Raw genomic sequence first — 15,962 nt, 5'->3', positions numbered from 1 at the left:
TGGAGCTACAGTATATAAAAGGAAAAGGTTCTGAATGAGACAACAACCACTGTGATCTTCAGAATGTCAAAATTGTGTGTTCATGTAGTGACATTTAACAAACTGGTCAGTGGAATAAAATGTGGTCAAAAATCCATACTACTCATACCATTTATATAGTGTTACTTTTATATTTTCTTTATTGGTTCCACTAAACTCTGAAGTAACTCTTGCTATTCTATGGTTTCCATCAGTGGTTTCTACTCTCTTCAAAAACCCGTTAATCTAAATTTAGCCATTTATTTCAGTTCATGTGCACATAAGAAAGACAGAAATGCTGTCTATTTTTAGATATCTCATTTGTTAAAAGAAGCAGAAAGATGCAATAAAGCAAAATATTTGGGTTCTAAGCTATTTTATGAAAAATATTAACACGTTGCTTCACAGGAACTTAAGAGCATCATACATTTCAACTTGGTGAGTGGGGTAGTTAGTTGCCATGGTTCAGCACATTTGAAGGTCTACAAGTTCCCTATCCCGCACTGGGAAAACACCATTAAGGTTTTTTCCATCCCCACTTGCAATGCATAAAATAATTATATTTTTAGTATTAGTCCTACATGCTAGGATTTCTTTTCTGGTCATAGGGAAGAATCTCTCCTCTGTTTCTCAGACTTATCTTTTACCTTGCATTAGAAGTAAGACTGCAGAGAACATGTGTGAGGGAGCTCAATGCCAAAGATCCCGAATGCTGTACCAAGAGCGAGTTCTCATAGGCTGTTTCTTCTGCGTAAGGGCTGAAGGTGGTCGTTTCATACCACAGCCAATTATATATGCTTTGTTTTGCTTGATCCCACACTATGAATGCAGAAGACAAAAGAAAATGTGAATGCCCTAAGAGGAGAAAATATGCTCCATAAAACTTTGAGCACTGCAAGTGTACAAAAGTCTTTCTATAACAGCTTTTATGATAAACCAGCATAAAAATGACAGAGTAATTCCAAACTGAACAAAGTTCTTTATAGGGCAGATTGTTTGAATAAGGTCTGATACTAATTACGAAAGAGCACATATCTTTAATGAAGAAACTTATTTAAAGGACTCATCTGGCTATTGGAGGGCAAATTGGGGAATGCATTCCAAACAAGAAAAAAAAAAAGAAAATGTAATTTGATATGAATATAATTAAATTATTAAATACAATCCTATTTCATCACATTATTCTGTGATAGTTTCAAATCCTTTTGGAACTGTGGCCGAGGCTTTCCTAGATTTTATGAAAGCCTAGAGCAGTTATGGTGAATCTTTTTTCCCTCAGATGCCGAAAGAGCGTGGGCATGCACTATCGCGCATGCACAAGTGCCCACACACATAATTCAATGCCTGGGGAGGGTGAAAACAGCTTATCCCCCCCCCACCCCCTGGAGATCCTCTGGAGGCCAGAAATGGCCTGTTTTCCAACTTCTGGTAGGCCCAACAGGCTTAGGCTTCGCCCTCACCAGGCTCCAAAAGCTTCCTGGAGCTGGGGAAAGGTAAAAACCTCTTCCCCATCCCCTCCGGAGGCTCTCTGGAAGCCAAAAACGCCCTCCCAGAGCCTCCATGTGAGCCAAAAATTAGCTGGCTGGCACACCCATGCACGTTAGAACTGAGCTAGGGCAACAGCTCGCGTGCCAACAGGTATGGCTCCATGTGCCACCTGTGGCACCCGTGCTAGTCTCAAGTCAATATCTGAAAAACATCAATTATAGCATCAGCTGAATAGTCATTGCCAGTCCTTATTTTTATTTTAAAAATGATCCTGGATTTTCTTCAGGAAGAGTCCTTCTAAATGTCTGGCAGAAGCATCAAAAGAGTGCGTTAACTTATCCTATCTCTCAGGACAAGAACTTTGACTAGACCAAGTCTTATAGGCCACATTCTAGGACATTGAAAAAGCAACTGGAAGAGAAATGTCTAAGTAACCATACAGAAGAATCTCAAAGGTGCTTTTTCAAAAGGCAACTGGACTAAGTTTTGTTCCTTGAGGAAGAGGTTTTGCTTCTCATCCAAGAAGTTTCACCAGTTCTGACTCATTTCTGAAGCTTCTTGAATGAGAAGCGAAACGTCTTCCTCAAGGAACAAAACATAGTCCAGTTGACTTTTGAAAAAGCACTTTTGAGACAACTGTGACCTGGATGACTGAGAATCGAGAGACATGCAGAATAATGTTTAACTGATGGAAAAATGGAGGACGAAACCCCTGTCCTATGAATCTTACTTAAAGGAGCATGGTTGGAAAACAACTAATGTAGATGCTAACTGAATAAATATGGGAGTAGCTTTGGATCCATTACATGATGCAAATTCGAAAGGAGAGCTAGTATTTTAGGACAGTGGTACCTCTACCTAAGAACGCCTCTACCTACGAACTTTTCTAGATAAGAACTGGGTGTTCTTTTTTTGCCTTTTCTCAAGAACCATTTTTCATTTACAAACCCGAGCCTTCGAAACTGTAACCAGAAAAGGCAGGGAGAAGCCTCCGTGGGGCCTCTCTAGGAATCTCCTGGGAGGAAACAGGGCAGGAAAGATAGGGAGAAGCCTCTGTGGAGCCTCTCTAGGAATCTCCTGGGAGGAAACAGGGCCTCCACCCCCCCCTGTGGTTTCTCCACATTATTTGCTTTTACATTGATTCCTATGTGAAAAATTGTTGTTTCTTCTTACAAATTTTTCTACTTAAGAACCTGGTCACAGAATGAATTAAGTTCATAAGTAGAGGTACCACTGTATTTACTATAAATAAAGCTTCCATTTGATATACATTTGTTGCTAAAATTCTCTTGTAATGGCTCCATTAGATTTTCTACAATAAATCTACTATCAGAGTTTTGAAAGTCTATACTTTCAGGGTAAGTCTGATGCTTTTCTCTCTAAGAAGAGAAAAGATGAACAATAAAAAGGCTAAATAGAGTCCTTGGAGAGGGGCGGCATACAAATCCAATCAATCAATCAATAATAGCGCTTCTCCAAAATCTACAAAGATCAAAATGACAACATTCTGGCTTTGACAACTGGTAGCAACTGATGGGAACCACAGCCTGCCTTCAATGTTACGATGAAAATTTCTCTGTGTGAATGTACAGTGTCTGGAATGATTGAAATAAATGGGAATCTATTCAGTAGCGGAAGAACCTGAAAACCAATGTCTTCAAAGTAAATAGAAAGCCACTGGAATTACTATTGCCTTTTCCATCATGATTTTTTATAACATCCAACAGGTTCAGAGAAATAAATATAGGATAAAGTGTATTGCAAGTTTGGTGATGGGACAGTTCTCTGTATTCACTGCCTTGGCTCTCCGTGACAGTAATCTAACATTGTATCTTGGAAGCAGGACTGAAAATAGCGAAACACTGTTAGCATCATGTGCTTCTATGCTCTTTGTGTATGTCGTGCATAAGGTTTCTCACCTGCTTATGAATGGATTTGGATTTTGATGTCAGAATTAATGTCTAAAAATGTTAAATAAGCATGCTTCATTTGGTGGAAAAATGCTTTATAAAGCCATTTACACTGCCCTAAGCTTTAGCAGGTGGATGTCATAGCATCATTTCTGAAAGGAAATCCTGAGCTGCAAATCAGTATTGCATACACCTATGGATTTGGATAGGTACACCCTATGCACAGTTGTGCATGGTATCTCTTTCAAATCTACAATATCTGTAATATTTTGATTGTTTAGAGATGGTTAATGTTGCATTACAATTTTTATGCTATAGTATTTTAAATGGAGAGAAAACGTCTTTCTTTTATGTCAAAGATGGAGTAGATTCCTAAGAAAGGGTTTTTAAATTTTTAGAATTTTTTCTTTTGTTTGAGATGAATATGTTGTGTGGCTGCTGTGCACAGAAAGAAAAAACAAAGTAAAACAGAACAGGTTAAAAGAGAAACAAGGAGATTACCCTAGAATTGAAGGTCTACAATGAACAGGTTGGCTGACACTTAATGAGGTTAAGTAGGCCGTCCACTCCCTGTTGCCATGTTGAGATGGCAGGCTGAATTAGCCCATTCAATGGATACTTCCAAACATCAACTAAGGATAGATTAACTACTTAAGTAAGTCCAGATGTTTCCGCAAAAGTACAGCAGACTCATAAATTTAGTACTGTCATATTGTAGGGAAGCAATGTCTTTAACACTTATTTATAAAAATACTTTATAAAAACACACTGCTAAAATAAACTGTGATCTGAAACTGCCATTGAACTGTTCTGAGATTCTGTTTTACCAGTACAAAATAAATCAGTCTCTTAAGAAATTTAAATATAAAATAATAATAATTCCACCATTAGTAATATGCAAAATAAAAAAACAGACCTAAAATAAATTACGCTTGTACCACAAGGGGTACTAATGTCTGACATTTGTTATGAATTTACCTACAACATAACACAGTTTGAAAAACCCAGTAACCTACTGAGAGGTGCATTAATATGATCAATAGATGCTATGAGGTAGACATTGGAAAGCGAAGACAATTGTCCTAGGATTTGCTGATTTTTATCTCCTCTTAACATCTTACTATCCAAGTTGTGGATGAGAAGATATAGCTCTGAGGAAACATCTGTCAAACAACAAGAAAAAAAGAAATACCGATAGTCAAAGATCAAAAATAGAATATATAAATAATGGTTACAGGATTTGTATCTGCAATATTTTATGCTTATATGAAAAAAAATTGCTCATGTTTGAAATAAACGTTTTCCAGAACAATTTACAAAAGTTTTTAAATTACAATAAAATTTACTTTTAAAGCAGCAGTTTACAATACATAATCTATATTAAATCTTCTTTAAATGAATAACCTATATTAAACCTTCATTAGTTAAACAATATATGCATTTAATGTACTTTAACAATCATTATAGAATTGAGCTTCACGATGGCAAGCTGAAACGGGGAAGACCACTGACTGGGATGAAAAGCTGGGGTGAACTGAGACAGAAATACAAGGATACTAGAAATGCTGTAAAAGATCTTTGTTGCATGGTTCCTGTCATCTGGGTGAGGAGGTTTGGGGATTCAAACAATCTGTCCTTCAAAGAAGGAAGCTCAGAATTATTTCAAACTTATTGGATCAAGTCTCACAAATTATAAATTTTCTCTATTAAATGCAATTTACCGTAATTTTTGGACTATAAGATGCTGCAATGTATAAGACGCACCAAAATTTTGAAGAAGTACTCTAAGCAAGGAAAAAATAGTTTTTGCCCTCCTCCAGCCTGTAAGAGCACTCTGCAGCAGTGTTCCCTCTAATTTTTTTTCGGTGTGGGCGGAAAACTATAGTGTCTGAGCAGCAGTCACTTCAGGACTGGGCGGCATATATATAGTTCTGAGTTTGGATTTTGCCCTGTGTAATATTTTGCATGTTTATGCGACGTTTCGGTGAAATCACATTCACCATCATCAGGCTGAAGTTTCCAAGCTTCGTGCTGTTGTAAAAGTAATATATATATATATATATATATATATATATATATATATATATATATGACGGTCTTGGTATATTCGGGTTTCTTCCCGTGTAGGATTTGGAAATTTCTGGCGACGTTTCGATGAGGTCTCACTCATCATCTTCAGGCTGGTGTTTCTGTCCTTTTTCTCAGGCGAAGACTGCGAGACCTGAGCTGCATTCCTTCTATAAATACTGGTGGCTGGGTGTGGTTTGATGGCTCAGTAATTGCCTGCTGTGTAGAAACTTCCTGGTGAGTCAGAGGGGTAACAATAGGGGTCGTTGATGTAGCTGAGGTATGCTGGTTAGTTAATGGTTGTAGATTAGGCGTGATGTCCTGTGTAGTTAGAACTTGTAGGCTGCTTGATTGCTTTACAATGTGTGTCCTGAGTCTGGTTTCTGTGGCTGGGATATGTTTGAGGGCTGGTTTCCAGATGTCTGGTAAGCGAGAGGTATCATCCCGCTTGTTCATATTTTGGGGATGTTTTTCTATCTCGATCGCTTCCATGATTATTCTTTTGCTGTAGTGTTCTGTTTTGGAAATTAATTTGGTACTGTCAAAATCAATTTCATGTCCTGTGGTTTTGAAGTGTTGGAAAAGGGAGGAGGTTTTTTCTTTTTTCTTTAATGCATTCTTATGTTCTGCAACACGTGCATTAACTCTCCTGTTTGTTTGTCCAATGTATGTGGCTGGGCAGATTTTACATGGTATTTCACGCCTAATCTACAACCATTAACTAACCAGCATACCTCAGCTACATCAACGACCCCTATTGTTACCCCTCTGACTCACCAGGAAGTTTCTACACAGCAGGCAATTACTGAGCCATCAAACCACACCCAGCCACCAGTATTTATAGAAGGAATGCAGCTCAGGTCTCGCAGTCTTCGCCTGAGAAAAAGGACAGAAACACCAGCCTGAAGATGATGAGTGAGACCTCATCGAAACGTCGCCAGAAATTTCCAAATGCTACACGGGAAGAAACCCGAATATACCAAGACCGTCATACCTGTACCCGTGAAAATCTACGAAAACAAATATATATATATATATATATATATATATATATATATATATATATATATATATAATGTTTTTAGCTGAATAAATATATATATATATATATATATATATATATATATATATATATATATATATATATACTTTCTATTTTATTGAAATTAATAATAAAACAAAACCAAAATCTATTACTATTAAAACTAAAACAACCAGCAAAAACAAAAACAAAACTATTAATAAATCTATGCTTTAAAATCCACTTAAATAGTTGAGCTAGTTTCAAACTAGATTTTGATTTTCTTTCTCTCTTTCTTGCTCCCATTCTTTTCTATCTGTTTCTGTCTCTTTTCCTCTCTTCCTCCCTCCCTCTTTCCCCCTTCTCTTCTTTCTCTCTCCCTCCCCCCTACATCCCTCTCACTCCCTCTTTCTCATCCTCCTTTCCTATTTCTCCATCCCTCCCTTTCCTTCTTTCTCTCTTCCTTCCTCTCTTTTTTCTCTCTGTCTTACTCTCTTCTTATTTTTCCTGCCCTGCAACACCACTCACTCGCACAAATATGTTTTTTGGGGCCAGAAGCACGGGGGCTTCCTGGGAAACTTTCCTTTTTCCCTGGGACCTGGAGAAGGCGGCCGTCGGATTTGGGGTGAAAAGGCTCGGAGGCAAGAGCCCCGCCATCACCCCGAGCAATTCGCATAACGAAGTAGACTGCTGAGGCACCGGGCAGTACCCATGGGAAGGTTGGGGGAATTGCGACAGGGCGGCGGCTGGGCTTGGGCAGTGGGGGAACCGCGGTAGGCTGGCTGCTGGTTCTGGGCGGCGGGCGGGCCGCGGCAAGCCAGGAAAGCCGCGGCGGCGCGGGAAGCCGCAGTAGGCTGCCGGCTGGGTCTGGGCGGCCGCGGGCGGGCTGCGGCAAGCCAGGGAAGCCGCGGTAAGCTGGCAGCCGGGTCTCGGCAGCGGCCGGCCGCGGCAGGCCAGGAAAGCCGCGGGAAGCCGCGGTAGGCTGCTGGCCGGGTCTGGTCGGCTGCGGGCGGGCCGCAGCAAGCCAGGGAAGCCGCGGTAAGCTGGCAGCCGGGTCTCGGCAGCGGCCGGCGGGCTGCGGCAAGCCAGGCAAGCCGCGGGAAGCCGGGGAAGCCGCGGTAGGCTGGCGGCTGGGTCTGGGCGGCGGCGGGCAGCCCGTGGCAAGCCGGGGAAGCCGCGGTAGGCTGGCGGCCGGTCTGGGCAGTGGCAGGTGGGCCGCGGGAAGCCGGGGAGGCGCGGGAAGCCGCGGTAGGCTGGCGGGCGGGTCTGAGCGGCGGCGGGCGGGCCGTGGCAAGCCGGGGAAGCCGCGGTAGGCCGGCGGCCTGGCCCAAGGCCCCCAGTCATCACCCCCCACCCTCGTTCCCACCCCCACCCCATGGATGCTTAGAAGGCTTGGCAGCAGACCACGCCGCCAGACCCAGGGACCCCCAACGGTTTTCTTACCTTACCGGGCTAGCAGCTAAACAACCATTTGGCTGCGGGGGGGGGGTGTACGTGGAGAACGTCTGGGATTTAAGGGGCGGGGAAGAAAGCAGGCCTATAATTGGCCCCTTTCTTTCCCGCCTTTACTTGAAGGAACTGTTGCTGCAAACTGTTGTTTACAGAGCAGCGGCAGTTCCTTTAATTTCAAATTCCGGCGCAGCGATCGGTCCTGTGCGCTGGAATTTGAAATTCCCGGGCTGGGGATTAAAAACCTCTGCGCTATAGCGCGCTGCGCAGCTTAGAGGGAACTATGCTCTGCAGACCTCCCAAACCCTCTGCGCACCCTGGTTTTGTGAAAAATAGGTCATTTTTGGGGCCATAGTTTGCAAAAGCGGGGTGTTTTTGCCCTCCCCTAGATTCCAGGAGCACTCTACAGACCTTCCAAATCCTCTGCATACCCCATTTTCATGGGGGGTAGGGCTTTTATAAGACACACCAACATTTCCACCCTCTCAGGGGGAAAGGGGTGTGTCTTATACAGTGATCCCTCGATTTTTGCGGGGGTTACGTTCCAAGACCTCCCGCGAAAGTCGATTTTCCGCGAAGTAGCGGTGCGGAAGTAAAAACACCATTTTTGACTATGGACAGCCAAAAACTACCCCTCTCACCAGCTTTCTTCGGACACGGGTTCTCCTGCCCGCCGTTCGCCCGCCGTTCGCTCCGCCGCTCGCCCGCCTGTCCGCCGCTCGCTCGCCCACCGTTCGCCCGCCACTCGCCCGTTCGCCCGCCCGCCGCTCGCCTGCCGTTCGCTCGCCTCTCGCCCGTTCGCCTGCCCGCCGCTCGCCTGCCGTTCGCTCGCCACTCGCCGGCCGGCCGTTCGCTCGCCGGCCGTTCGTCCGCCCGCCGCCCACTCGCCCGCTCACCGCCCACTCCACCTCTCTTTCTCCTCTGCTGCAAGAGAGGCGGGACAGGCATTCTCCGGAGGCTGGTGGGTGCACGGGCCGGCGCGTGAGAGAGAAAGAGGGGGGAGAGCAAGAGATAGCAAGAGAGAGAAAGAGTGAGAGAAAGAAAACAAGAGAGGGAAAGTGAGAAAAAGAGAGAGAGCAAGAGGGGGAGAGATAGAGAAAGAGAGAGAATGACAGGAAAGAAAGAGAAAGAGACAGAGACGTGATTCTTGGTGATGACGTATGACGTCATCGGGTGGGAAAAACCGTGGTATAGAAAAAAAAACCGTGGAGTATTTTTTAATTAATATTTTTTGAAAAACCGTGGTATAGCTTTTCGCGAAGTTTGAAGCCGCGAAAATCGAGGGATCTCTGTACTCCAAAAAATATGGGATGTCACCTCAGTCGTTTAGTCACAGTATATCCAAATTGTATACATAACCTTCTAGAATGACTGTCCATATAGTTTACCTTCTTTAAAACTTTTTCGGATGAAATCCACCTGGTCCTGGGGGCTACGAAAGGTACCCATGTGATTCAATACCTCTTCTGTTATAGAATTCAAAATCTGGCACAGAAAAATGGTAGGACATCATCTTCTTTTAACACTTTGTTTTTAAAGATTTTTAGAAGAATTAAATCTGAACTGAAAACAAACTTTTGACCATTATATCGACTTGAATAAATTATAACATTCCTGTACCACAAAATGTAAAAATACTTTTCATATAAAAAGGTATAAAAAGCAAAAGATGATTTCATAAGCTGTAGCTTTTATGACAGCCAATTTGGGGTTCTGGGAAGAAAGTCCTAGAACCATGATGGCAAATCTATGACATGCGTTCCACAGGTGCCATGCAAAGCTCGCTCTGTGGGCACACAAGCTATCGCCCCAGCTCAGCTCCACTGCACATGTGCGCGCTATAGGAGATGCATGTGTATGCTGGGGGGGGGGGGCGAGGCTCACATGTGGGTGTCATTCAGGGATGCGCGGAGGCAGGGCACATATGGGAGATGCACATTCGTGAGGGACGGGTCACATGCAGGGAGTTGCATGTGCATACATGGGGCATGTGGGGGTCGGATGCGCACATTTTGCATTATGGGTGTGTGCACAGTGACAAAAAGTTAGCCATCACTATCCTAGCAAATCAACACTCAAAATGTTGTCAAGAAAAGTGCAGGAAGTTGTTAATCATTGAGAGTCAGGGCTGGCTCCATGCACAATAAGGACAAGTAGTTCATGTCCTGAAGTTACTTTTCCAAAAGACAATTGGACTTTCTTAGATTTTTCTTTGAAAATATTTTGCTTCTCATCCAAGAAAATCCTTCAGTTCTGAAGGAATATTTTTAAGGAAAAAACCAACATAGTCCAGTTGCTTTGCGGAAAAGCAGCTGTGGGACAACCATGATCTGAATGATTGAGAACCTTTGTAGCCAAGTAGTTCCTATGTTTTAAATTAATCCAATTTGCTCATAATATCTCACTTTTTCTTGCAACATAAAGAAGTTGCACTCAAAATAAGTCCACATCACAGTTTGGTTAGCTATATTCTCACAATATTCTAAGCCATGATTTAATTATGTTTTGCTGAACAAACCACAGCTGGCTGGATCACAAAACACGCTACATTATAAACAGCAAAATGTATTTTCGCTGGGCTGGCAGACCACAGTCATCATATTCTAGGATTAAGTTCAGAAAAGATAAGCAATTTGAGAAACGTAGTTAGTCTTCATTCAGTGACCACTATTAGTTACAGCAACCCAGTCACTAAGTTAGATAATTGCTGGATTAAATGGAAACAATGCTTATGATTTTATTTCAACTTTCCTTTTCTTTACAGACCTGAGAAAGTCATAAATGTGAAACAAACTAAATGAAGCAGTCCTTAACAAGGACTGTAACACCTTTCTCTATACTACCGCATTTTGTAATAAAGCTTTTGTTAACTGATCAAAGCCGGCCATATATCTGTTTTTGCTTACTGATTTTATGGTGATGTTGGGAAAGAATCCATTTACAACAAGATGTACCGAATCCCGGAGAAGAGAAATACGGAAATTTTCTAATAGATCTCTTTTTGAACCTAATCCGTATAGCACAATATTGAACCCAAGGCTGTAAGAAATAAAGAAAAAAAAGTCCTTAAATACAACAAAACAAGGGCACAATGATGTACTGAAATTATTCAGGCTGATCACAAGAATGTATTGTTCTAAAATTTATTGTGTTTACTTCTGAGTACTATTCATAACTATTTTTTTTTAAAAAAATTCAAGATTTCAGTTTGGCTATCAGTAGTATACCATTTTTTTCTAATCAGACAAAGTGTCAATTCTCTATCTTTGAAGAAAGATATGCAAGTTTTCTGCTAATTGTCTATCCTGATTTTCTATTTTAATTATGTGGTTTTTTTAATAGCAAAAACATGTCTTAAACAGGAGAAAACAAATCCGTATTTTGAATGTCTAATACTGTATTTTCTACTTTAATCAAGTCAGTTGAGGTGAGTTTGCTTAGCATTGAATCTATTTCATTGTTTCCTTTTTTGACATAGAAAAGTCTCTCAGTGAATATTAAAATTCTCACCATTATAGGTCTACTTACAAACACAATGGAGCCCAAAATTTCCACTGCTAAGCAAGACAATTGTTTAAGTGAGTTTTGCCCCATTTTTACGACCTTTCTTGCCACAGTTGTTAAGTGAATATGGCAATTAATAACATACTTGTTAAGTGAATATGGCTTCCCCATTGACTTTGCTTGTCAGAAGATCACAAATGGTCATAAATATATGCGAGTTGGCAAGCGTCTGAATTTTTGTCATGTGACTATGGGGATGCTGCAAATGTCATAAGTATGAAAACTGGTCATAAATCACTATTTTCTATGCTGTTGTAATTTTGAACAGTCAAATGAATATTACTAAATGAATAGAGTTAAGTTGAATGACTACTTGTAGTTATTTTCTATAAGCTATTAATAGAGTATATATAGTTCAGAATTGTATTGTGGAGTCCTTGATGCTGAGTTTGGTTGTTTGGTATCAGGAGTTTCATCACCTAACTAGGTAACATAATCAGTGTGGTGAGTGTGGGTTTTGCTCCCTCTTTATGGACATTCATACAGAAACAATAGTCGTTTCTTGGTAGAAGTTTGCCGACATGCAAATTTCTTCTATCTGCATGCTTTCTGAGGCATTTGATGCCCTATGTGGTTTTAAAAGAAGAGAATACATGTAGCTCCCGGTTAAAATGCAGACATCAAACTCTTCCGAAAGTATGTAATTGAGAGAAATTTGCATGTTGATAAATCTCCACCAAGGAATGACTATTCTTTTTGCACTAATGTCTATAGAGAACAAACCCCATAAACGTTCATACTGATGTTACCTAACAGGGTGATGAAACCTCTGCAGACAGACAACCAACCTCGTCATTGACCACTAAGGGTTCCATAGAAGCTATTAAAAATAGAATTGCTCTGGAAGTTTTCTGAAGGCTAGGATAATGCTACTAAATTATTGGAATAAGTGATTTTGGAGGATTTTGCTTTTATCTGCTTTTGTGACTTTCTTAATTTTAATTTTTATAATAGATGTTTGTTGTAAGCCACTGAGAGTCCAGTTAATTGTGGTGTGCAGAAATAGAAAAATAAATGCAATTATCTTAAGTCCCAGCTGAAAGAACTATTTATACTTTTTCAAACTGTTTATGCAGACCTCAATTCTAGGAAATATTAACCATGTATAACAAAATGATTTCAAAGTACAGCTATGGGACTTTATTTCAATTTATTAACTGGACTGCAAACTCCTACTAAAATATAAGGGATACTTACTGTAGTTGCAACATCCATTTGTAGAAGAGGGATTCATATTGTTTCATTAACTGTTCTCGTTCACCAGCAAAAGCAATAGGTATGTTGTGCAAGAGATTTTGCAGGGATTCCTAGACCATTTAGATTCATTGCAGAAAATAAAGGACTCGTCAGTAAATTTCTAATTAATTATATAATGAGAAAGTTCTTAACTGATGAAAAGGCTTTGAACAGAATAATCTCCATCATCAGACTTTTCCAATTCCTTCTCCATCTCCCAGTTCAAAAAGTGTTAAAGACTAATAGAATGTAATTGAAACTGCTTTAACCTGTGAAGCACATTATGACTTGGTGCTGAGTTACCTTTAGGACTACATTCCTCCATCAGAATTGGCTCAACCATTTTGATCATGCTGAGAAGCATGATTGTCCCATATTTTGGGGAGGTAAGGAGTATTTTTGTTATTAAACCATCCCTCTGGAATGGACTCTTCTCAAGTTGCCTTCAGAATGTTTCTGAAAATGGAGCATTTGGGAACCGATAGCAAATGCTGTCTGGAATATGGTGTCTATTTTTCACTGCTTGTATTTGCATTTTTAATTTTTATTTGTTACTGGGGGTTTTTAAAGAGAATTGCAGGAGAATGTGTAATAAACAAACAAAGGAATATACAGCCTTTTAAAAACAAAGATATTTCACATGAGATGCAGTCATGCTTGCTTAGAGAAGCTGCATGCTGGACCTATACATTACTCCTTTGATTCCAGCAAAATATGGGTCCATGAGTTAAACAGATGCTAATGGAGAACACAAATGTGATTCAAAGTGGATATGTTGACTGCACCTCTTTGATTGAAGCTTAGGAAAAAATACTAGACACTATTGCCATTATATATACACACAATTTTCTGAAACCTCAGCAATCCCTATGCTAAATAAGGAATCCCAGTAGTTGAAGCTTATGTACAGCATTGGGCTAAACTCAGATTTGGGAACAGAATGTCTGGGATACTTTTTAACCTAGAGTGTTTTCTTCTGAAGCCTGTTGAATTTCTCCAGAACAGCATGGTTCAGGTTAAAACTGGGAGACCATGAATTCTAGCCTTTCCTGTGAAACATTTATTTATTTGTATACTATCTTTATTATTTTTACATGTAACTCAAGGTAGCAAACATAGCCAATATTCCTTCCTTGTTCTATTTTCCTTACACTAACAACCTGTGAAGTAAATTAGGCTAAGATAGACTAACTGACGCAAGGTCACCTAGCTGTCTTCATGGCTAGTCACTCCCACTGAATAAAAACAAGGTATTAGTAAATCACTTCTAAAAATGTTGCCAAGAAAACTTCATTGACTCATTCAGACAGTTGTCAAGTCAAAATCAACTCAGAGGAAAAGAAAACAAGAAAAGAAAAAAGTTGCTTGATTACAACACATATATTTTCCGAAATTTCATGAACCAGAATTTGCAGTAGGTAATTAATTTTTAAAAAATCTCTGTTCCTATAGAACTTATAAAATCACCCAGTTCTTTCAGAATGTTTTTCTACATTTCAAATCTAATTTATAGTCCTGTGATTTCCTCACAATTTTTCCATCCAAGTACTAACCAAGTCCATTGTTTAGCTTTTCAAAATCAAACAAAGTGACAGCTTAACTATACAGAGGATACAACATTATGCAGTATGTAAACTATGACTGGTGGTTTGGGATATTGTGTGAATCCTGATAAATCTTTTTCTCAGTACATACTGTACCTGATCCAATTTTTTTTTCTCCAACTTCTGTAGCGTTCGATCAGAGGTTAAAACTTTAGAACTGCTATGTGCTTCAAAATACTCTTCTACCAAATTTCTCTGATAACAAACAGAAGAATAATTAAATATTATCTTCTGGCAACATTAATTTAGGAATAAATTGGCAGCTGAGAACAGATTAATAAAGTGCAAAACTTCACTACAGAAAACAGGATATTGAAATGAATCTAAATTTCCTCTAATGATTAATATATACAGGTGAAACTCAAAACTTAGAATACCGTGCAAAAGTTCATTCTAATCAGCTAATTAAGCCCTAACACCTGCAAAGGATTCCTGAGCCTTTAAATGGTCTCTAGGTCTGGTTCAGTAGGAATTACAATCATGGGAAAGACTGCTAAGGAGGGAAAGCGTCAAAAGATAATTGCCAATGAGATGTTCCCAAAGTGCTGTATCAAAGCACATTATACATAATACAGCACATTATGTGGAAGGGAAAGGTGTGGGGAAAAAAGGTGCACAAGCAGCAGGGATGACCGCAGCCTGGAGAAGACTGTCAGGAAAAGGCCATTCAAAAGTGTTGTGGACTTTCACAAGGAAAGGGGCGGCATACAAATCCAATAAATTATTATAAATTATTATTAATGGACTGAGACTGGAGTCAGTGCATCACGAGACACCACACAGGCAGATCCTGACATGGACTTCAAATGTCATATTCCTTGTCAAGCTGCTCCTGAACAACTATGTCAGAAACATCATACCTGGGCTAAAGAAAAACAGACTGGGTCTGTTCCTCAGTGGTCCAAAGTTCTCTTTGCTGATGAAAGCAACTTTTGCATCTCATTTGGAAACCAAGGACCCAGAGTATGGAGGAAGAATATTTATTAGATTTGTATGCCGCCCCTCTCCGTAGACTCGGGGCGAATAGAGACACACACCACAAGATGCTTGAAGTCCAGTGTGAAGATTCCACAGTCTGTGTTGATTTGGGGAGCCATGTCATCTGCTGGTGTTGGTCCACTGTGCTTCATTAAATCCAGGGTCAATGCAGCCGTCAACCGGGAGATTTTGGAGCACTTCATGCTTCCTCCTGCAGTTGAGCTTTATGGAGATGCTGACTTCATTTTCCATCTGCCTAAACTCCCCAAAGCACCAAAACCTGGTTCAACGACGGTGGGATTACTGCGCTTGATTGGCCTGCAGACTCGCCTGACTTGAACATCATAGAGTATGTATGGGGCATTGTCAAGAGAAAGATTAGAGACATGAGCCCAAACAATACAGAAGAGCTGAAGGCCAGTATTGAAGCATCCTGGTCTTCCAAAACACCTCAGCAGTGCCAAAGGCAGATTACTTCCATGCCACGCTGCATTAAGGCAGTAATTGCTGCAGAAGGGGCCCAAACCAAGTACTAAATATATATGCATACTTTTCAGAGGTCCAACACTGTTCTATGTACAATCTTGTTTTATTAATTACATGTAATATTTTAATTTTCTGAGATTG

At 40.5% G+C, this 15,962-nt stretch overlaps 1 protein-coding gene across 6 annotated transcripts in view; it reads right to left on the bottom strand.

Moving 5' to 3' along the window:
- ORC2 (origin recognition complex subunit 2) overlaps positions 1–15,962 on the bottom strand; it is a 37,511-nt gene that overhangs the window by 4,696 nt on the left and 16,853 nt on the right. For all 6 annotated transcript variants that reach the window (XM_070732067.1, XM_070732071.1, XM_070732066.1 and 3 more), the window contains 6 exons: positions 14,454–14,552; positions 12,715–12,824; positions 10,860–10,992; positions 9,342–9,438; positions 4,433–4,579; positions 666–837 (listed from right to left, as the gene is read on the bottom strand). In XM_070732067.1, coding sequence (XP_070588168.1) covers positions 666–837; positions 4,433–4,579; positions 9,342–9,438; positions 10,860–10,992; positions 12,715–12,824; positions 14,454–14,552 — 758 coding nt within the window. The remainder of the gene's footprint in view (positions 1–665; positions 838–4,432; positions 4,580–9,341; positions 9,439–10,859; positions 10,993–12,714; positions 12,825–14,453; positions 14,553–15,962) is intronic.

The sequence above is a fragment of the Erythrolamprus reginae genome, chromosome 1, assembly GCF_031021105.1.
Source record: "Erythrolamprus reginae isolate rEryReg1 chromosome 1, rEryReg1.hap1, whole genome shotgun sequence".
Taxonomy (NCBI): Eukaryota; Metazoa; Chordata; class Lepidosauria; order Squamata; family Dipsadidae; genus Erythrolamprus; species Erythrolamprus reginae.
The sequence above is the reverse complement of the archived record's forward strand: the minus strand, read 5'-3'. Positions and strand labels throughout refer to the sequence as shown.